General features: G+C 46.4%; 1 protein-coding gene across 9 annotated transcripts in view; it reads left to right on the plus strand.

Moving 5' to 3' along the window:
* The window catches only part of PPFIA1 (PTPRF interacting protein alpha 1), an 85,936-nt gene that overhangs the window by 22,804 nt on the left and 41,133 nt on the right, over positions 1-21,999 (plus strand). For all 9 annotated transcript variants that reach the window (XM_084773140.1, XM_084773132.1, XM_084773135.1 and 6 more), the window contains exons 3-8: positions 18,533-18,634; positions 18,799-18,963; positions 19,399-19,473; positions 19,800-19,901; positions 20,063-20,281; positions 21,669-21,815. In XM_084773140.1, coding sequence (XP_084629266.1) covers positions 18,533-18,634; positions 18,799-18,963; positions 19,399-19,473; positions 19,800-19,901; positions 20,063-20,281; positions 21,669-21,815 — 810 coding nt within the window. The remainder of the gene's footprint in view (positions 1-18,532; positions 18,635-18,798; positions 18,964-19,398; positions 19,474-19,799; positions 19,902-20,062; positions 20,282-21,668; positions 21,816-21,999) is intronic.

A 21,999-nucleotide genomic window follows, 5' to 3' on the forward strand; every position in this document is an offset into this window, starting at 1 on the left:
TATGAACATGGTTGAGCAAATTTTCTTGTTGTGTGCTGGAGCATCTTCTGAGTATATTCCAAGGAGTGGAATAGCTGGGTCTTGAGGAAGCCCTATTCCCAGTTTTCTGAGATAGCACCAGATAGATTTCCAAAGTGGCTGTATTAGTTTGCATTCCCACCAACAATGAAGGAGTGTTCCTCTCTCCCCACATCCTCGCCAGCATGAGGTGCTGCTTGAATTTTTGATCTTAGCCATTGTGATGGGTGTAAGATGGAATCTCAGAGTTGTTTTGATTTGCATTTCCATGATGACTAAGGAGGTTGAGCATTTCTTTAAGTGTTTCTCAGCCATTTGGTATTCCTCTGTTGAGAATTCTCTGTTTAGTTCCAAGCCCCATTTCTCAATTGGGTTATTTGGTTTGATGGTGTTTAATTTCTTGAGTTCTTTATATATTTTGGATATTAGACCTTTGTCAGATGTAGGGTTGGTGAAGATCTTTTCCCAGTCTGTAGCCTGTCGCTTTGTTCTCTTGACAGTGTCTCCTGCCTTACAGAAGCTTCTCAGCCTCATGAGGTCCCATTTATTAATTGTTGACATTAAGGCCTGGGCTGTTGGTGTTCTGTTCAGGAAGTTGTCTCCTGTGCCAATATGTTCCAGGCTCCTCCCCACTTTTTCTTCTAAGTGACTTAGTGTTTCTGGTTTTATGTTGAGGTCTTTAATCCACTTGGATTTGAGTTTTGTGCAAGGTGATAAATATGGGTCCAGTTGCATTTTTTTACACATAGACATCCAGTTAGACCAGCACCATTTGTTGAAGATGCTATCCTTTCTCCATTGAATGGATTAGGCTTCTTTGTCAAAAATCAAGTGACCATATGTGTGTGGATTCATATCTGGGTCTTCAATTCTATTCCACTCATCAAGCAGCCTGTTGCTGTGCCAGTACCATGCTGTTTTAACTACTATTGCTTTATAGTACAGTTTGAGATCAGGTAAGGAGATTCCTCCGGAGCACCTTTAATTCCCGAAATTTGTGGATAAATAAATGGATTGAGCTAGAAATGATCATAATGAGTGAGTTAACCCAGAAGCAGAAAGACTCAAATGGTATATACTCACTTATATCTGCATACTAGCCCAAGGGGCATATCCCACGAAAGCCTTCACTTATCAGGAAACTGGGACAGAGGGGAGGACATCCTATTGGGAATCTAGATGAGAGAAGCATGGGAGAATAGCAAAGTAGAAGGATCCAGAGGGTCCTAGAAGCCTACAAGTAGAACATTATGATAGGCAGATTTGGGCCCAGGGGTCCCGCTCAAACTAAGACATCAGCCAAGGACAATACAGGTGGTAAACTTTAAGCCCCTACCCAGATCTAGCCAATGGTCAGAACATTCTCCACAGTTGAGTGGAGAGTGGGATATGACTTTCTCACGTACTCTGGTGCCTCACATTTGACCATGTCCCCTGGAGGGGGAGACCTGGTGGCACTCAGGAAGGACAGCAGGTTACCAAGAAGAGACTTGATACCCTATGAGCATATACAGGGGGAGGTAATCTCCCTCAGGAACAGTCATAGGGGAGGGGAATAAGGGGAAAATGGGAGGGAGAGAAGAATGGGAGGATACAAGGGATGGGATAACCATTGAGATGTAACAAGAATAAATTAATAAAAAAATATTAAAAGAAAAAAAAAGAAAGACAGGAGCAGAGGAGCTGGTGTCTTCATGGCTCCCTGCTGTGCTTACTCCCTGCGACAGCAGGCTCTGGGGTTTCTCTACTTCAGGAAAACCTCTTAAGAATTGAGGGATGTTTTGGGGAAATAGCTAAGTTGGTAAAATTGTTTGCCTTGAAAGTATGAGGAGCTGAGTTCAGTTCCCAGAACCCATACTAAAAAGCTGGGTATTGAACTAGAGAGATGACTCTTCTAGAGGATCCAGGTTCAATTTCCTAGCACCCATTCTGCAGCTCACAAGAATCTGTTAACTTTTGTCTTAGGGGATCTGCTGGGGTTTTTTTTGTTGTTGTTTGTTTGTTTGTTTTTGTTTTTTTGTTTTTTTCTGAACTCCATACAGATAAACATGCAGACAAAACATCCATACATAAATAATGATAATAAAAACAAAAACCATGGGTATGATTATAATATTCCCATTACCAGAGAGGAGGTGATAGGGGGAACCCTGGGTCGTGTTAGCCAACCAGTCTAACCTAGAGTTCCAGACCATGGAGAGACTATCTTAAGAAACAAGATGGATAGCTCTTGAGGAATGACACCAAATGTTGACCCCGCCCTCCACATTGCACACATACATATGTGCATCCCTTACTCTATACATCTATACACTCATACACAGGAACATGCACACCCACTTACCATATACATTATAACACAGAATTGAAGGAAGAAGCAGCTGCCCGTGGGAAGTGCTGGGTCCTGACAGAGGGTGCAGTCAGAAGCAGAGCTTGCCCAGCACACCTGAGCTCCACCCCAGTACTGCAAAAGCAAGAACTAAAAAGCTGAGCTAGTTGGCCTCCCCAGTGTCTTCCAGAGTCTCCTCATTGTCTTCTCTGCTCATCCCTTGTCTACCTGCCTATACTCTAGGCTCTTTTCATCATCTGCCACTGTCTGACCTCCACTCACTGCCCAAGAGGCATGAAAGACAAATCAAACTTTGCTCAGCCTGGCTCTCCCAAGTCTATTTCTGTTCTTACCTCTGCCTGCTCTTCTTCCCTAAGTGCTACATCATAGCTGCTTGCCAGCCCCTTTGCCCACAGCCTGTGGAAAGCCTCTATTCCACAGTACCCCCAGCCCCAGGCCTGCCCCCTGTGGGTTTAAGGCCAAGGTCCAGACTGTGTGTGTCCCTGCTGCCTAGAGGAGAAGGGGGGGGGGCGGCTGAAACCTGTGTTGCCGATGCCTTCTATGCCATTTACATTTCCTCCACCTGTGATTGACTACTTCTGCATGCTCGGGTTATAGCTGTATGTCAACACACTCAGCTTCATTACCCCATTTTAAAGAATGGCTTAGCTGTAGGAAAAGCAGAAATAAAATAATAGGGTTAACTGTATATTGAGACTAGCCTTGCAGGGGCAAAAGAAACCATAGGACACCTGGTAGGTAGTCAGCATCATGCTGCTGCTGAAGCCATTGGTGGCCTAGGACAACAGTCCCTGCTTTCTCTTATCTTCCTGCCCTTCTGTCTCACTCTGCTCTGTGCAGTTTGAAGTGTTGGATCCTCAGCCTACTTTCTAACATCAGTCCAGGACAGTTCATGTCTATTCTGTCATTTGTGCATTTGGGTGCTGACATTGTGGCAGATTTCATGAGAACTAGTGAATGCAAAGCCTCACGCTACACCTCCTGGACACTCAGTTAATGCTGGCTTTGGTCATGGTGGAATCTTTCCAAAGGCAGCAGTAGACATTACTGACCCAGAGACCTTTGTAGCTCTCAGAGCTGCCAGCGTCTTTCTTCTCATTTGTGAAATGAGGTGCCTGCCTGGGTTACTGAGAATAAGTGTCATAAAATCTGTGACCATATTTGAAAACAAAAACATTAGGATCTTGAGAGATGACTCAGGTTAAGAGCAGTGGCTCTCTTTGTTCTTCTGGAGGAGCCAGGTTCAGTTCCCAGCACCCTCATGTTGGCTTATAACCCAGGGATCTGATGCCCTCCTCTGACCTTCAGTGGCACCGCACACATGTGATACACAGATAAAAATACCTACACACATAAAATAATTTTTAAAAAATCTAAAAAACAATTAAGTATTGATTTATTGTAAAATTTTTTTTCTTTTCCTTGTTTTCTGGACAGGGTTTCTCTGTGTATCCTGGAATTCACTCTGTAGACCAGGTTGGTCTCAAACTCAGAGAGATCTGCCTGCCTCTGCTTCCTGAGCGCTGGGATTAAAGGTGTGCGCCACCACCATCTGGCTAGACACTTAACTTAGTATCTTTGTCCTTTTTTTCCCCCCTTAGTAAATTTTGAACAAACAAGGCTCACGCCTATGGGCGTCTGAAGGGAAAGCACCACTGCATTCTCTAGACCAGTGTAACCTACTAAAAAGCCAGTCTGCTTGCTTCCCCCGCTTCTCTCTCTCCTTTCCCCCTCTCCCTGGGCAGGGTCTCATGAAGGCTTACTTCTACTTCCCGACTGCTGCCGCCCTATCCCCACCCCCATCCCTCACCTCGCCCCACCTCCTCACCCCCACCCGGGCGGGGCCATAGCCAGCCTCTCATTCTTGAGTTTGTGATTCTATTGCTTGCTTAGTATTACCACAAAGTGGGAAGGAGTCTTTAGAAAGGTGCCTTTGATTAGATTTGTGCCTTTCCTTCCAAGATGCTGCTTGTTAAGTTATGGGGTAAAACTGCTTGTGATCTGGCATGCTGGCCAAGCTGGTTTGCAGAGGCACTCACTACCCACCTTGGAGGTTCAGGGTGAACAAGTCACTGTGACACCAGCTGTCAGAGATGAAATTGATGATTAGCTGTATATGTGGACACTTAGACTTTGCTAGCTGCTTAGCCAGGGCTTGGTGTTCGACAGTGCAGAATCCTTTTGGGAACACAGTAAGATGTTGATGGTGCTATGGTAGCTGCAGGCGAAGCCCATATCATCTGAGTGCCTCACAGACAGACAGGAGGTCAGTGCATGAGCTGAGGGTCAGCTTTGCATATAGGAGGTTGTGGGAAGAGGCAGCAACAGCTTCAGGGGTGGAGTGGGAACCCGGGTCCCTGGCTGGGTACAGGGAAGCTGTGGGCAGAGGGCAGAGAGAACAGCAGAGGCCTGGAGGTTCTGGGAGCTCTCAGGAGGCTGCTTGCTTCCAGAGCCTTAGTGGGCCCTCTGAGAACTTGTGTGGGAGGTTTATGATGGGCAGTTTGCATAAGCAAAGAGATGCCTGTGTGGGGCTGGGAGACGGGGCGTGTCCAGACTTTTCCTGGCTTGACAATGGCTCTTTCTTCTTATCTTTCCCACCGATCACTTATGTCTTTTTATGTCTTTTCCGGTAGGCAGTCATTCTTGTTAGGAAAAGCTTCATGAACAAGCATCCAGGGCCTTTCAAGTTCAGCTGCATTATTTTGTGCAGCTTGAGCTGTGTGATCTTGAACACTGGGGCATTTGTGTTTCCTGGGCCGACAGCAGAACGTCAGGAAACATTGTAACACAGCTGGCCATACCAGGGTGCACATGTTTCTCAGTGCCAGCAGAACTCTTCTAGCAAGACACCTTTCAGTTCTGGTTTTCCACCTAACCTTCCATTCATTCTGGAACACCTCTGACCTAGTGCATCCAAAGGCATGCCTGACATGAGCTGAAATGGTGGCCTGAAGCTCTCTTGCCTGTGGCATCTGGGATGTGTCATGTATGTTTTTTGCGTATGTTACAGTGCTGATTAGCATGTCCTGTATCCTTTTGGGCTTTGTAGCAGCCTCACTCCCATCCCCCAAGTATAGTGTCTGGAGAACCATGTTTCAGGGCACTATTTTATTTATTTATCTATTTATTTATTTGAGACAGGGTTTCTTTGTGTAGCCTTGGTTGTCTTGGACTCGCTTTGTAGACCAGGCTGGCCTCGAACTCATAGCGATCCGCCTTCCTCTTCCCCCTAAGTGCTGGGACTACAGGCGTGTGCCGCCACCACCTGGCAAGGGTACTACTCTTAAGTGAGCTTGGCAGGAAGCATCCTGTAGCAGTGCAGTTGCTCAGCGCAGGCGTCAAGTTTGTCTTGAGAGCCACTTATGTGCACCTGCCCCTGATGCACACACAGCCTTGAAACACAGCCTTGGGACGTGGTGTCATGGTGTTCAGTATCTAGATGTCTCCCAAGGTCTCCTGATCTGTAAATACGAAGTGGTTCTCATCTGGTGACAAATGTGAGACTGTGACAATAATTATGTGTGTGGTTTTTGCCCTGATGTGTACCTTTTCTTCCCTAAGATTCTCCAGAGTGGGAAGAACATCTTTTGTGGGTTACAAGTGATTCTGAGTGCCCACATTGTCTCAGGTTGGGACTGGGCAGTAGGAAGTTTAAGATAGCTCCTGGGGTTTGGGGAATCCCAGTCCCACTCCTTCCCTAGCCTCTAGGTAGGGGAGATAGACTAGAGACATAGATGGCATTAGCCTGCCTGGGCCTTAAAACATCAGTAAAATGTAAAAGATAGGAGCTGGGCATGGTGTCACACAGCTTTAATTCTAGCACTTGGGAGACAAAGGCAGGCGGATCTCTGAGTTCAAGGCCAACCTGGTTAGGATAGCCAGGGCTACACAGAGAAATCCTGTTTCAATGCGTTTACACACACACACACACACACACAAAGACAGGGTACACATGTATCCATATAGATGAACATGGGAAGTGCCAGAGGGCAGTGGTCCTGAAGGGGATATGGAGGCACAGCCTCCCTCATGCCTTGTTCTTGAGGCACTCTGGTCTGGAGGCTGTGGTCACCCTTCATCATGGCCTTTATAATACAGTAGTGGACAGATATAGGCCAGCACACCCCTGAGTTCCATGGGCTACTCTAGCAAGTGACCCAGACCTGAGGAGGGGCTTGCAGGAACCCTCAACGTACAGGTTACAACCTGGAGCGGTGATGCTACCTTCAGGGGGCTAGGCTGTGCATTCTTGTGGGGTGTGGCCCACCTGTGGGATCTGATGTTGTATCTGGGTATGCCATGTAGAGCCAAATGGAATTGGGAACCTAGCCAGTGTGCATTGGAAAAATGCTTTGTGTGTGAATAGCCCTTGCCTGGTGTGGGAAGTGTTGAGTGGTGTGTGTGTGTGTGTGTGTGTGTGTGTGTGTGTGCGCGCGCGCGCGCGCGCGCGTGCGCGTGTGAACTCTTTGGTTGGAGTTTTCCTGTCTTCACTGGCCAATGAGGCCCTCATTATGTCATTTTGCCAGAGGAATGGCAAGTTACCAGGGCCTTACCCTTAGGTTGGCATCGGCCTGTTAGGCCCACAGAGCTGTAGACGCTGCTACTTCCCACACCCACATGCTGTTTTGTGCTTAGTGTTCCATTGCTGTCAGCATCACAAGGCGTGGCCAGTGAGCTAGGACATGGCAGTAATTTGGGAGGCATATGCCCAGGAACTAGCTTGGTGTCCCACAGGCACAGCAGGCGGTTCCTTTGCAAGATAGAATGTCACAGGGTGCCCAGATGGCTCACTGAAAGATCAGATTGTCAAGCAAAGAAAAACAGTTGCAGTTATTCTGTGGGAAGATTTAAATTCATGCAGTAGTGCTATAGGCACGAGAGAAATGTGTCCTACATAGGAACAGTGTGTAGCTGGAATGCTAACTCCTTCAGTCAGCCTGAAAGGCTGAAGTGGAAGCCAGTGCTGGCCGTTCAGAGGTGAGGTGACTGAAAGAGGAGATTCCTCTCAGACTCCTACAGTGAGCACTGGCAGTGCTGTGCATGGGATGGCTTAGAAGATTCAACTTTTGATACCAAGTATAACTAGCTTTAGGCTTATGGTTGTTTGCTGTTCTATAGTAGATAATATTTTACTCTGTCCCTAGTGCTAGAGAGAGCTTTAAAAAGGGAGATATTGCAAATTAAAATTATTCTGGCGTTCAAATGAATTAAGCATATTGCATAGGTGTGTACATGCATCTGGAAGTAGTGAAACAGCCAGGCATGTGGTGCGTGCCTGTGATCCTAGCACTCAGCTAGAGGTAGGAAGATCAGGAGTTCAAAGTCATCCTCTACTACAAAGTGAGTTTGAGACCAGCCTGGACTACATGAGCTATTTATCTTAGAAACCAAAACACACACAAAAGGAAAGGAGAGAGGAAAAAGAGAGTAAGGCAGCTGTCTAGGTGCTGGGCTGTGAGACTAGACTGCAGGATGCTTGCTCACTCATACACCAACACTTATGACTAACTTTCTCACCAGAATATAACGCGTCTTTTGCTATAAGTTATAACTGTATTGGAGAATGACGGACAATAAGGTGGATGGTGTTTTCAGTGCTCTGTGACTGGTGGCAGTGGCATTGTTCTTTGACTTAGCCCATTTCTAGTTGTGCGGCACAGCTGGGTGAGTGCTACTTTCATAATGTTTAAAGTGTGATTTCTGTTGTCATTAGGGAAGCTGAGCTACATGCGTGGTCTTTAAACATCAGTGCAGTGCCCTAGCTCTGCTATAAGAGACATGGGAATTAGTGAGGATGAGTGTACAAATCCCTCATGCTGGCACACAACAGTCACACTGGCTCCTCATTAACCACAGTCCCCTCAGGAACAACAGCCACAAAAAGATGTTAGCTCATCAGGAATGATCACTTGTCAGGAGTGAGGAAATGTCCCAGCTGCTGATCCCAGACCTTTGGTTAGCCATAGATAGGCCAAGGCTACACCAAGGCTTTCAGGGCTGGCCTCTCATAGAGCTGTTTCAGGTTAGAAGGCCAGAGCACACTCTCCTTAGCTGCTGAGCCAGAAGCTGAGCCCTGTGTTTGAAACTGCTTCCGGGCCCTTCTGTTCCTCTTGGCAATCAACCAGGTCTGACTGGTTGTTTGCTTCTTGTCTTTTGTGTGTGCTGTTGCTGAGCTGGAGTCCACATTCAGGTTTTTTGTTTTAATATTCATTCATTTTCATTATATATGTATAAAATGTTTGTGTGTATGGAAGTGCACTGCTTTCATGCCTGGTGCCCTCAGAGGTCAGGAGATGGTACCAGATCCCTTGGAACTGAGAGTTTCTAGGACAGCTGTCAGTCATTGGTTGGGTTCTGAGAACTGACCCCAGGTCCCCTGAAAGAGCAGCCAGTGCTCTTAACAGCTTAGCCATCTCTCTAGCCTCCTCCCCTGTCCCCTGCCATGTTCAGGTTTTGATGGGTCACTTTAGGCTTAGGCAGACTCCTTAGCATGCGGCCAAGATAGAGCCAGCTCCAGAAGACAACCCAGGCCTATGGCCACTGATGGACCAGCATCTAGTGCAGGTTGAAAGGAAAGGCTGAGATCCTTGGAATTTGAGGGGTGCCAAACCTAGAGAACAGTTTGTGAGCTGTGAACCCCTGAGTCCAGGCTGTTCTTGAAGACTTTCTTAGCACAGATCAATCTTGGCAAGTGGAGGCTAGAAATCCAGAGTGGTCCCCAGAGTAATGGCAAATGGTGTTACATGTGTCAGGAGACTCTTGTTTGGAAAAAATGCTGCTACTGCCCCAAAGAAGGGTGGCCTGACGGAACCTCAGTGGCTTCATCTCCATGAATGACAACATGAATGACAGTGCATCTCCACCTGGCAGTCAAGTGGCACATGTGGGTCATTCTCATGGCTTGTGCAGTGTTGGACCCAGGGTAGAATGAGGAATCTGCACATCTTTTCCATAGGTAAATAAGCCTGTAGGAGGAACTTGAAGTGATGTACCTGAGATCACAAAGGCCTGTTTCCAACATGGAAGGGTAGTGAGCTAGGGAAACTTTTCAGGCTTGGTTTGGTTTGGTTTGGTTTTTTGAGACAAGGTTTCTCTGTGTAGTCTTGGCTACTCTGGAATTCACTCTGTAGACCAGGCTGGCCTCAAACTCACAAAGCTCTGCCTGCCTCTGACTCCCGAGTGCTGAGATTGCAGGTGTGTGCCACCAATGCTCAGCTCCCAGGGAAGCGTTCAAAACCAGCCAGATGCAACCATCAGAATAGTTGACTCAGGAGAATGAGGCTTAGGAGTTTGCAGGTAGCGTTTCTGCACAGGCCATCTCTTCTCTGTAGGCTATATCCTGTCACCTGAAAATCTGGGATTGGTGTGGTCTGCTGAAGCCAGAGCCCAGTCAGATGGTGTTGTGTTTTTACCAAGCAGCATCTCCTTTGGGGATGGTATCTTTTGTGCCATCACCATCACTTGGGCCTTGCACACTGGCTAGGCAGACCTGGGTGACAGGCATTCTGTTGTGGAACTGGGCTTCTGCCTCTTGGAACACTTAAGCCAGCAAGAAGGTGCATAGAGTCTGGCTTCGCTAGCACCTAGCAGGGGAAGTTGAAGAAGGCCTCTATAGGAAGTGCCGAACTCTGAACTGCAGGATGGCAGCAGCTGCTCTGGAGTAGGTAGATTTGCAGATCTGAGGACCAACATGAGGTGATGTTCAGAAGAGGGGCAAGGACAGTGTGGAGCAATGTGGGCTTCCCTGTGGCAGGGTGCTGATGGTGAGGCAGTGATTATGACTGGAGCCACTGCTCTTCTATACTTGGAGGACTTACTTATGCTACCTGGCAGTGAGGGTTAGTGAGGGACACGTGCACATGCTCAGTAACACTGAGGTGTCACTGCTTCTCACCAGTACAGAGGAGCTTTGACACTGACCCTAGGCCTCAGGGTCTTTGTGAAGGAATCTAAGCAAAGGAATCTTAGGTTTTTGTTTGTTTCAGAAAAATAGAAGACAGATTTGGAAGAAGAGAGACCCAGGGAAGTAGGCAGCTTTATAATGGACCAAGCAGAGCAGACATGGTGGCTTGGTGGAGGAGCTAGGCTCTGGGAAATAGATGGTTCCAGAAGATACGTGTTGGAGGTGTAATCAGCCATAGGAGTCCGCAGTGGCAGGTGATGAGTGGAAGGAGGTGACATGCTGTCTGAGCATCTGACCTGTATGACTGGGTACTGATGTCCATTGGCTTAGGAGCTGGAGGCAGGGCAAGAAGAAGTGATGAACCCGGTGTGAGAGTATGTGGAGCCTTGTAAGATACCCAGATAGAGATGAATAGGCACAGGGCTAGAGGTGGGGCATGCAGGTATGCCCCAGGGTCACCTATATTCTAAAGTGGCAAAGCAGGAAATGGGGTGCATGAATGACTCCCTGTAGTCCTTGCTTTCTGGAAGGTCAACTCAAGTGGGGATGGAAGCTAACACGTACCCTCCGGGGAGGCCGTGTTGACAAGAATTCTTCTGGGGATGAAGTGGGTCTGAAGCCAGGCTGCACAGACAGTGAGGACAGCATTAGGGCTTGCAGGCCAGAGAGAAGGTAGGGGAAATGTGGGCCATTCCTGAGCAAGTCATCCTCCAAGTGGCCAGTCACCACCCCCATGCACTTGAGCTTCCACCTTGTTCTCCAGGGACAAACTGACTTTCTTTCTCTTTTTAAAACAGAAGATTTTACTTTACATATTACTTGTGTATGTGTATATATACACATGCATGTGTGATCATGCGTGTGCATGTATGTCCCATGACACATGTGTGGAAGTCAGAGGACAACTTTCAGGAGTCAGTTTTACCTTCCGACAGTGTGGAAGTGTTTGGCTTGTGCAAGAAGTGCTTTTACCCACAAGCCATTTTGCTGGCTCGCTCTTTTTTCTAGTTTAGTGCTAAACAATCCATCCACATGGAGATGTAAGTGGTCACTTTGAGCACTGTCGCTGGCTACAGTAGATCACAGCACTAACAGTCCAAATGCATTTTTTTTCTTCTGTAGTTGGTCTGTAAAAAGAAGGAGAATAGTGTCTATTTGTTTTCACCAAAAGAGGCCTTCCTGGAAGGCAGCCTTAACCTGGGGTTAATTTACTAGGGAGATGTTAAGGTTAAGTATTGACTTCGTATGATTTTTCAAAAAGAGAAGTAAGAAGAGAACTAGACACTTTAGAACTTGCAGCAGAATTGTTTATATATTTTCAGACAGGGTCTCACCATTGCCCAAGCTTGTCTGAAGCTGGTGGGTGATCCACCTGCCTCTCAGGTACTGGGATCACAGCAGTGCACCACTAAATCCAATGCTTGTATTTTAACCTGCTTCTAATAGATAATGCCCAGCTGCTGACAAGCTGTTGCGTCTGTGGTCATGTGGCTCATAGGTGGGATTGTCTGTCCAGCCCTTTTCTCTCATGGTTTGTGTTAGTGTGTGGGCAGTGGGTGGTGAGGTGAGTGCTGGTGTGACAGGTGCAGCCCCATCCACTTTGCTCTCCTCCTCATTTCAGATTCCAAGGCAGGCAGCTGCTCTGACTGTAAGTGGCCTGAGATGTAAGTCGGCTTTTGTGTTGAGACTCATTTATTGTTTCTGGTTTTGTTTTGTTTTTTTTTTTTTTAATATTGTGTCTTAAAACAACAACACATGGCCATTTTTAACTTTGCTGAAGTTTCCCCCCCAGTTTGTTTTTGTTTGTTTGTTTGTTTGTTTTGCGTTTTAATTGCACGATGCAGAGGAGGATATTCACATTTCCTGCAGCGTTTGTGCTTCTGTGTTTGGCTTACTTCAGCAGCACAGCATCCTCAAGCTGGCCCTGACATGGTGTGTGGTACAACTGCTTGTAATGCTGGAATAATCATGGATCTTTTTAGTTAACAACAAAATATAATTTAAACATTAAAAGATGCCATTGATGGTGCTGGCAGAGTATGGAGTATGGAGCACCGCCTAAGTGTGGAAGGGGCCAAGCCAGATAGTGAGGATGGGGTGGGGAGTGGAGCTGCCTTCTGGAAAATAGGAAAGTAGGGAGTAGAAGCCTGTAGAGAGAAATGCCTCTGGTCCAGAGGGCCCAAGGACAATGGCTAGATTGTGAGTTTTGATCCATAATGTTTAGTTTCTGTATTCTGGCAAAAGTTTTTTCTGTTTTTTGTTTTTTTAGTCTAGAAATTGTAAAATGTTTAAGCATTGTGGACCAAGTTATTAAATTAATTTTAGTGGCTGATAATATTTTCTTAGTGAACCCTCTCTGATAATGTCAAATGAAAATGCAGATTTGTTTTGCACAGACTTAGTTTTGGGGGGCACTAGTGGGGGGAAGCAAACACTCTACAAAGTAAGCCACTACCCTAGCCTGGCAATACTGTTTTTAATTACCCCTGCCTTTTAAAATTATTGTTATAATGTATTCCCATTACATCCTGATTGTAATCCCCTCCTCTTATCTTCCTGTTCCCACCCTCCCTCCCTGGTCTGCCATATTCCCCTCCCCTAGACCTCTCTTCCTGTTCCCACCCTCCCTCCCTGGTCTGCCATATTCCCCTCCCCTAGACCTCTGACAGGTAGGATCCTCCTCCCCCACTGTCTGACCATAGTCTATCAGGTCTCATCTGGACAGCCTGCATCCATCCCCCTTCTTTGTGTTCTCACAGGGCCTCTCCACCAAGGGACAGTGATCAAATCTTGGGCACCAGAGTTCTTGCAGGGGCAGTACCCTGCTCCCCTCTTTTCTCCATGTGGAAAATGAACTGCCCATTGCTACATCTGAACAGGGGGTCTAGGTTCTCTGCAAAGTCCTTGGTTGGTGCATCAGTTGGTTTAGGCTTCCCTGGGTCCAGATCCTCCAGCCTTGATAGTCTCCTTGTGGAGCTCCTGACAACTCATCCCCCCACCCCACTCCCCATCCTTCAATCCCCCAACTCTTCCATACAACTCACACCTCTTTTCCTAGAGTCCTGCTGCGAGTCCTAGTATCTGTCCCAATACCCCGCTGGGTGGAGTCTCTCAGAGGACATCTATGTTGGGCTAATATCCACTTATAAATGAGTATGTACTATATGTCTTTCTGGGTCTGCATTACCTGCGCAGGATGATCTTTTCTAGTTCTATCCATTTGCCTGCAAATTCCAAGATTTTCTTGTTTTTAATAACTGAATAGTATTCCATTGTGTAAATGTACCACAGTTTCTTTATCCATGCTTAGGTTAAGGGACATCTAGGTTATTTCCAGATTCTGTCTATTACAAATAAAGCTGCTGTGAGTATAGTTGAGCATGTCCTTGTTGTTTGGCAGAGCGTCTTTCAGGTATATGTCCAGGAGTGGTATAGCTCTTTGTTTGTTTGTTTGTTTGATTTTTGGTTTTTCAAGACAGGGTTTCTCTGTGTAGCCTTGACTGTCCTGGACTTGCTTTGTAGACCAAGCTGGCCTCGAACTCACAGAAATCTGCCTGCCTCTGCCTCTGCCTCTTGAGTGCTGGGATTAAAGGTGTGTGCCACTACCACCTGGCTGTATAGCTGGGTCTTAAGGTAGCACTATTCCCAGGTTCCTGAGAAAGTTCCAGATTGATTTCCAAAGTGGTTGTACAAGTTTGCACTCCCACCAGCAGTGGAGGAGTGTTTCCCTTTCTCCACGTCCTCTCCAGCATTTGCTGTCACTTGAGTTTTTAATCTTAGCCATTCTGATGGTTGTAAGATGAAATCTCAGAGTCATTTTGATTTGCATTTCCCTGATGACAAAGGACACTGTGCATTTCTTCAGGTTTTTCATCCATTCGATAGTCCTCTGTTGAGAAATATGTTAGCTCTATACCCCATTTTTAAATTATTTGGTTTGGTGGTGTTTAATTTCTTGAGTTCTTTATATATTTTGGATATTAGTCCTCTGTCAGATGTAGAGTTGGTGAAGATCTTTTCCCAGACTGTAGGCTGTTGTTTTGTTCTGTTGATAATGTCCTTTGTCTTACAGAAGCTTTTCCGTTTCATGAGGTCCCATTTATTAATTGTTGACCTTAGAGCCTGAGCTGTTGGTGTTCTGTTCAGGAAGTTGTCTCCTGTGCCAATGAGTTCAAGACTCTTCTCCACTTTTTTCTAACAGATTTAGTGTGTCTGGCTGTATATTGAGGTCTTTCATCCTCTTGGACTTCAGTTTTTTATTATTTTTTAAAGAGAAGATCTCATGCAGGCCATGTTGGCCTCAGATTCACTGTATTGCTGAAGATAGATTGTTTTGAACTCCTGATCCTCCTAAATGCTGGAAAGACAGGAGTATGTTACTGTACCTGGTTGAAAGTAATTTTTAAAAAGAGGTATGTGGAGAGTTGGGCCCTACATAGTAATGGGTAGATCCCTTACTGCACGTGACTTAAGGTCTTGTAGGGGTTTTTGTTCAGCAGTGATACAAACAGGGATGTGGTTTTGGAGTCTGCAGCTTTGGAATTTCCTGTTTAATATTTATCTAAACTTTTAATTAAATTTGGTTTGATACATTTTCAGTTGTTGGATCCTTTTGAGCAAAGAGAAAGGTTTTTCTTTGAGTAAAATGTTGTCAATTTCTGTGAGTTTGTTCTCCACTGTAGCCGGAGCAGTGTGCCATGATAGGTCTGGACAGTTGAATGTATTTAAAACATGTATATGTAACTGCAGTAACAGAAATAAGTATATGCCTTCCATGTTAAGAGGACATACACCTTTAATCCCAGCACTCAAGAGGCAAAGGCAGGTAGATCTCTGTGAATTTGAGGCCAGCCTGGCCTACAAAGCAAGTTCCAGGGCAGCCAAGGCTACAAAGAAAAACCCTCTCTTTAAAAAGAAATCATTGAGAAAAAGTACATGGAAAGCAAGTAGGAGAGTTGGAAGTAGCTTGGGAATCTTCTAGGAATCCTGTAACAAATGATAGAGAAAGATAAAGGCCCAAGCCAGACACTTGCGAGGCTGTAGCAGAATTATAAGTTCAAGACCAGCTGGGGCTACCTAGCGTAAAAAAAAAAAAAAAGAAAAAAGAAAAAAAATATAATTACTAGCTGTTTGCTTCTGCTGCTGAGAGAGATGGAATACCACCAGATGAGCACATAGGATGCAGCCTTGTGTGGGAATGAGGGTGTCAACAGGTCATTCTCCCTTATCCCAGGTAGTAACAGGCCTGCAGCTTATGCAGCTCTGGTTCCAGGTCCTATTGCTGTACCCTGATGAAATGTGGTATTTGTTGAATGTGACCCTCAGACAAAAAGATGCTGACAGTTGTCTGTCCCTATCCAGTCTCATGCTGTCCCTCTATTTTTGCCTGGCTGGCTAAGTTGGTAGAGCATGAGACTTTTAATCTCAGGGTCCTGGATTCGAGTTCTATGTTGGGCACCACCTATAGGCTTTATCTTCTTTAAACCTGTTTTATTTGGGGTTATTTAAATGTTTATACCTCCCTTCCAACCCACCCACCCTAGATAGGAGAGAAAGGAGGTTAATGGGAACAGGAGTAGTAGACCTTGTTAAAATTAGTTTCTGGGAGCAATTTCCCTGGTGTAGTTGGTAAGATTTTAGTAGACCAGTAATTTTACCAAAGTTATTGTTGGAACCTGGAACAGCAGCCAGAACCTGGAGCCCCAAAGCGTTTTTTGGAGCAGTCCTGTCTAGGAGCCTCTCAAAGTGGAGTGATGAACAGCCAAACAATACCAAGACCCAAAAAGCCCCTGTCTCTTGTTTTATCCTCTCAGAGTTTGTTCTAGGGTATGTTTCAGCTGGCAAAACCCAAGCCCCTGTCCCCATCAAAAGTCAAGGTGGTTTGACTTTTAAGTGGATAAACATCACTGGTTCTCTCACCAGTCTGTTCTCCATCCCATACTTGGGATCAAAACAAAAACATGTTTACATCCAATATGTATCCCATACTTGAGATCAAAACAAAAACATGTTTACATCCATTACAAATGAAATCTCCTGCTGTCATTGCAGCTGTGTGCTCCTCATCCTCCAATTGCCCTCCTTGCTGTTGTGTGCTGGAAGTGTTGTCCCTCCCAGGAGTTATCCTTACCATCCCCAAACTCAAACTACCTCTGCTCCCAAAGGAGCTCCAATACCTTGCCTTCCTCGTCTGGATCTGTGCCCACCTTCCCTCTTTCCTTACTTTGGTTTTGCTCTGTGCCCAAGAAATGCTGCCTCTCCCCTCAGCCTCTCGGCCCTCGGCATGATGCCCAGAGTTCTCGCCATCTGCAGGCACGAGTCCCATCTTCTGGAATGCTGAACTTGTATGTAGCCCTTGCCCTATTTGTCTTTGCTTTGCTTCTGGGTCTGACTTCACTGTTGTAGTGTTTCCTTCAGTCCAGTTACCATGGCACAGAATTACTGTTGTCACCATGCCACAGTCACCATTGGCCTCTATCTCACTACCCACTGTCATGATGGGTTGGCCTACTTGATCTGCCAGCACCAATGTCTTGGCTGATTTTGCTTCTGCCTCATTGGCATCTGGGTCAGTGATTGGTGCTCTTACATTTCAGGCTGCCCCGGGGCTTGGCTCTTGTCCCTTTTCAGGTATCCTGCTCCTGAACACAATAGGAGCCCTGATTGGGTGTTTCGGCCCCCTCTGGTCCTGCTATCTGAAGATTTTAAATATGGCATGTCCATTCCTCTGCCTGCAGAGTGCTCTGCCCTCATACTCCACTCTGAATCTCAAGCCATTCCTGGGCCAGAGTCCCTGCCTCTTAGCCTGTAGCACCAGGGTCCACTGTGTCTCCCCTTCGCCAACTGCCTCTGTGCTCTTCAGAAACAGCTTTAAAACCCTTGAGGGCTACAACATTGTGGTTTTGGCTTGTGAGCCTGTGCTTAATCTCAAGTGTCCTTGGTCTCCTTGGCTGAGCGCCAAGAGTGGTCACGGCTACTGTTCCTACCGGAGAAGCACCAGTTTCTTTTGAGAGACGATGATGAGTTAAAATGAATACTTGCTTCCCACAGCCATGGGAATTGGGAGGGGGATACAACAAAACAAAACAAACCCCAACTCCCCAACCCTCCCTACCTCACCCCGACTCTCCAGCTCCCCCCTGACCATTGCATTCTCTCAACCATCTCTGTCTCCCTCTAGCTGCTCCCTTAGAGATAACTCTTTCAATTGTTGACTGTCTTCACTCACAGCCTGTGCTTGGCTTCCCTGCCTTGGGGCACAGGCAACATTGCTGGCCCAGCCTGATGAAGCTAGAAGGGTTGACTGGTATTCTGTTGGCTGTGAGTGGCAAAGGTCCTATGTGGATGGAATTTGAACACATGACCTGCTTTTTGTTAGTTTGCTTGTTTTTGTTTGTTTGTTTGTTTGCTTATGTCCTGGAACTAGCTTTGTAGACCAGGCTGCCCTCAAACTCAGAGATCTGCCTGCCTCAGCCTTCCAAGTTATGGGATCAAATGTGTGAGCCTACTTTTTAAAGTAAAATTGCCCAACAACTGCTCTTTACACTTTGGGTGTCTGATTGATTTTGCATCAAGTGGGCCATTATCCCTCCCTTTAAAAGCTGCAGAGAAAAAGCAAGTGGATTACTTCCAAGTAATTATTTCAAAGGGTTTGGCTCCATTGAGAAGCTGACAGGAGCATGTGGACTCATTGTTTAAACTTAGCTTGTCGCTGGTGTCTCGAACACTGAGTAGTCAGTGTAAGAAGTGCCCTGGGGCAGCCTTGTGGGATGGTCAGCCCTCTGGAGCTCTCCTCATCTCTGGAAAAGGTTTTGGGCTTGTGAAAAATCAATTTTTAAGGTTTGGCTCAAAGCATACTTTCTGCTTGGAAGACTAGCCCTGAAATGTCCCACAGAGAGAGGAGGTCAGGCCAACCTCTAGGTCTTTTTCCTTTGTTATCTCTGGTGGTCCTAAGTCACATGTCTTCAAGTCACTAAACCTGTCTTTACGTGCTCCATTCCTGATCTTCTGAGGCTGCTGAGGAGGTGGACTTGGATTGCACCGTGCCCACTAGCCATGACTGGGACACGGAAAGGGAAGGCTAGAGTGCTGGATGAAGGTCTGGATTATTAGGGAGACAGGCCAGTCAGCTCCCTTTCTCTGGAGAACCAGAGACATCTCCTGACATGTTCTAGTGGGTGGGGACAGTGGAGGCTCTTTACTCTGAGGTGTTTGTTTGCTCGTGGATTCCTTCAGTCTTTCTTGTGCTTGTTACTCTCTAGGAGTTTGCTGCGCTCACGAAGGAACTCAACGTGTGTAGAGAACAGCTCCTGGAGAGGGAGGAGGAAATCGCCGAGCTGAAGGCAGAGAGGAACAACACTCGGGTCAGTCACTTATGCCTTCCCACTCTGTCGAGGGGCCGTCAGCCCAATAGACACCTTGGGATCTTAGCAGGTTTTAATTCAGCCTGAGGGACTTCCGTTTTTCCTTGCTGTAGGGTGGTGTGCTTACCTGTGAGGCAAGCACTTTATTGTTTGCTCTGTTGCAGCTGCTGTTGGAGCATCTAGAATGCCTTGTCTCCAGGCACGAGCGTTCTCTGAGGATGACAGTGGTGAAGAGGCAGGCACAGTCGCCTGCAGGTGTGTCCAGCGAGGTGGAAGTGCTAAAAGCACTGAAGTCACTGTTTGAGCACCACAAAGCCTTGGATGAGAAGGTACCATCACCACACTGACAGCTGTATGCCCTGTCAGGGGGCTTCATGGCACTGTGGTCACTGTTTTATAACTGGAGTTCCTATGAAAAGCTTTTCTCTGTTAGCAGGCACTGGCTTATGTGGCTGATGAGCATCCATGGCTTGAATGTCTTAAAATTTTTGTATCAATATGCTAATAAGAATTTGGGCCTAGTATAGTACGATTCCTAAAGCCTGTAATCCTAGCACTTGAGAGGCAAGGAGGATTGCTGAGAGGTCAGGGCCAGTCTTGGCTACATAGATTAGTACTAGGCCAGCTAGGCAGCAGGGGTTCCCAAATTTCAGTCAGCTTGGCTCAAAACAGAGCCTCTGGGGTGCTGTTGGTGGCCATGAACTGCTATACTACATTGGGCATGCAGCAGGAGTCCAAATGCACACTCGGCTCTTCACTTGCAGGTACGAGAGCGACTAAGAGTAGCTCTGGAGAGGTGCAGCTTGTTAGAAGAGGAGCTGGGTGCCACCCACAAAGAGGTGAGCTTGGGGTACTGCCATGGGGTTGAAGCTGAAGGGGGTTAATTATAGCAATTTCCTTTCGAAGTATGAGACAGTAATAGACACCAGAAGTTACTTCTTTTCCTAGATGTAGATCAACCTGCTGGGGTCACTGGACTCTGTCTCAGCCTTCATCATCTCCCAAGTACCTCTCTCTCCAGCCATGACAATGGTTTCTAGAGCTCTCTCCCAGAGCCTTTGGCTGCATGGCTGTTAGCCACTTGTCTCCCAAAGCCACTGGCCAACTTTGCTCATTCCTCTTACATAAAGATCTCACACTAGTATGTTCAATTTTTCTCTTTTAGCTAATGATTCTTAAAGAACAGAATAATCAGAAGAAAACACTAACAGATGGAATGCTTGATGGGAACCCTGACCAGGAAAACACACCAAGCACCAACGGCAAGGCAAGACCTTGGCTTCACTTTCTGTGGGGTATTTGGTTTTGTTTTGCCATGTGGGGCTGTTGGGGAGGTCGGTGCCCACTGAGGAGCACACAGGTTCCTATGAGGGTCCCTGCTTTCCTGGAGGTATGCCAAACAGGGTGCCATAAGGCTGTGCTTTTCAGAGATCTTCTGACGGTTCCTTGAGCCATGAGGATCTTGCCAAAGTGCTGGAGCTGCAGGAAGTCATAGACAGACAGGCGAGAGAGCAGAGCCAGATGAAGGAGCGCCTGGCCTCCCTGTCCAGTCATGCAGCAGAGCTGGAGGAGGATCTGGACACGGCTAGAAAAGACCTCATCAAGTCTGAAGAGATGAATACAAAACTGCAGCGAGATGTCCGTGAAGTGAGTGCGGGGCGTGCTGGACTTCCCATTCCCTTTGTCTTTTGCTCTCACTTACTGGGACCTCTGGGGTACATATCATGTGCCTTCCCTCCTGCACTGCCCTCACATGCCTCCATGGCTGCTTGCTGCTGTAGTGTGCTCTTCCTTGGGTTCAGTTTCTTCTGACTTGCCCACAGAGCCCACAAACATGTTATTAGTTGTGCTTGTGTAAGGGTGAGAGGGAGTATGCCAACTGCCTTGTGACATGTTGTATGGTGTGGTGTCCATTCTGGTCATCAGGGTCTTTATGAAAATACTTAGTTATATATGCACCTCACAACCATTTTTCTTGGGCAGCCATTTATAAGACCCTCTTTAATCACTAGAAAAGAAATAAGTTACATGCTTTCTTGAAAATCTCTTTCGTCCCATCTGAGCCTGTCTTTTGTTACCCTAGGAGGCCCCCACCTTTTAGCATGTGTGAGACCAGGGATCTTTAGTTGTAGAGATGAAATGTGGTTTGTTTAAAGAATTAAAGACCAAAGGAAACACTGCATACATTATAAAACCTATTTACTTGTGCTGTTCTTGGGCCACAGGGAGTTATTTATGTGGCAAAGAACTGGGATGTTTTTTTAAAACTTACCTCTTTAAAAAATATGTATTAAGGGGGTTGGAGAGAAGGCTCAGCAGTTAAGAGCACTGGATGCTCTTCCAGAGGACTCAGGTTCAAGTTCCAACACCCACATGCCAGCTCACAATTGTCTGTAACAGTTCCAGGTGATCTGACACCCTCACACAGACATACTTGGCAAGCAAAACATTTTGATGCAAGATGAAAGAAAATAAAATACATATGTCAAGATTGCCAACAGTCACTTAGAAAATAGGGAAGGAGCTAACAACTGAATTTGGGAAGAGAAGACAGATACCGAGCGTGCCCAAAGTCTGGTCTGGTGTCAGTGTTTGGGATCTGTAGCATCGGCTTTGCTGCTGAGTTCGGTCTCACTTGTCAGCATGCTTGAGCTTTGCAACCCTTCCAGCTCTTACCTGAGAAAATGAAGTGATTTTGCCCACAGCATTGTGTGAACCTGGTTGTTGCTTAGCAGACATAGGCTACGTCTTCACTACAGAATTTTGGGTTCTTGAATTATCATATGGGGTGTTTTATTAGTATTGTGTAGTCAAGTACATGCTTGGTGACATGAGCTATTGAGCAGGCAAAGCTGCTGATCCTTTGGGTGAATGTGCTTAAAGTATGTCCATTATTCAGTTTCAAAAGACTTTAACAGTATACTTTGGGGGAACAGCAGGTCCATGTTTGAGATGTGTTTCGCCTCTTTTTGTGTTCTGAATGTTCTGGTGAGTTCTGCATTTTCACCCCGTCTCCCTCTGAATCTCCACTCAGGCGATGGCGCAGAAGGAGGATATGGAGGAGAGAATCACCACTCTCGAGAAACGCTACCTCGCCGCACAGCGTGAAGCCACATCTGTGCATGACCTCAATGACAAACTTGAAAATGAAATTGCAAATAAAGACTCCATGCACCGACAGGTACTGGGCTCTGTGGGCCCCTTTCTAGCTTTAAGTGTTTGTCAAGCTAAAACCCTTTCCCCATAAGTTACATGTTGGAAATCAAGTCCAAATGTCATGTTTTCTTGTGAATTACTTCTTAGCAGTTTATAGAACCTTGATTCTTCTCTTTGTTTTTTTGGGTGAACTTGCGTGCCTGCACCTG

Source organism: Acomys minous (assembly GCF_964271855.1).
Source record: "Acomys minous genome assembly, chromosome: 2".
NCBI lineage: Eukaryota > Metazoa > Chordata > Mammalia > Rodentia > Muridae > Acomys > Acomys minous.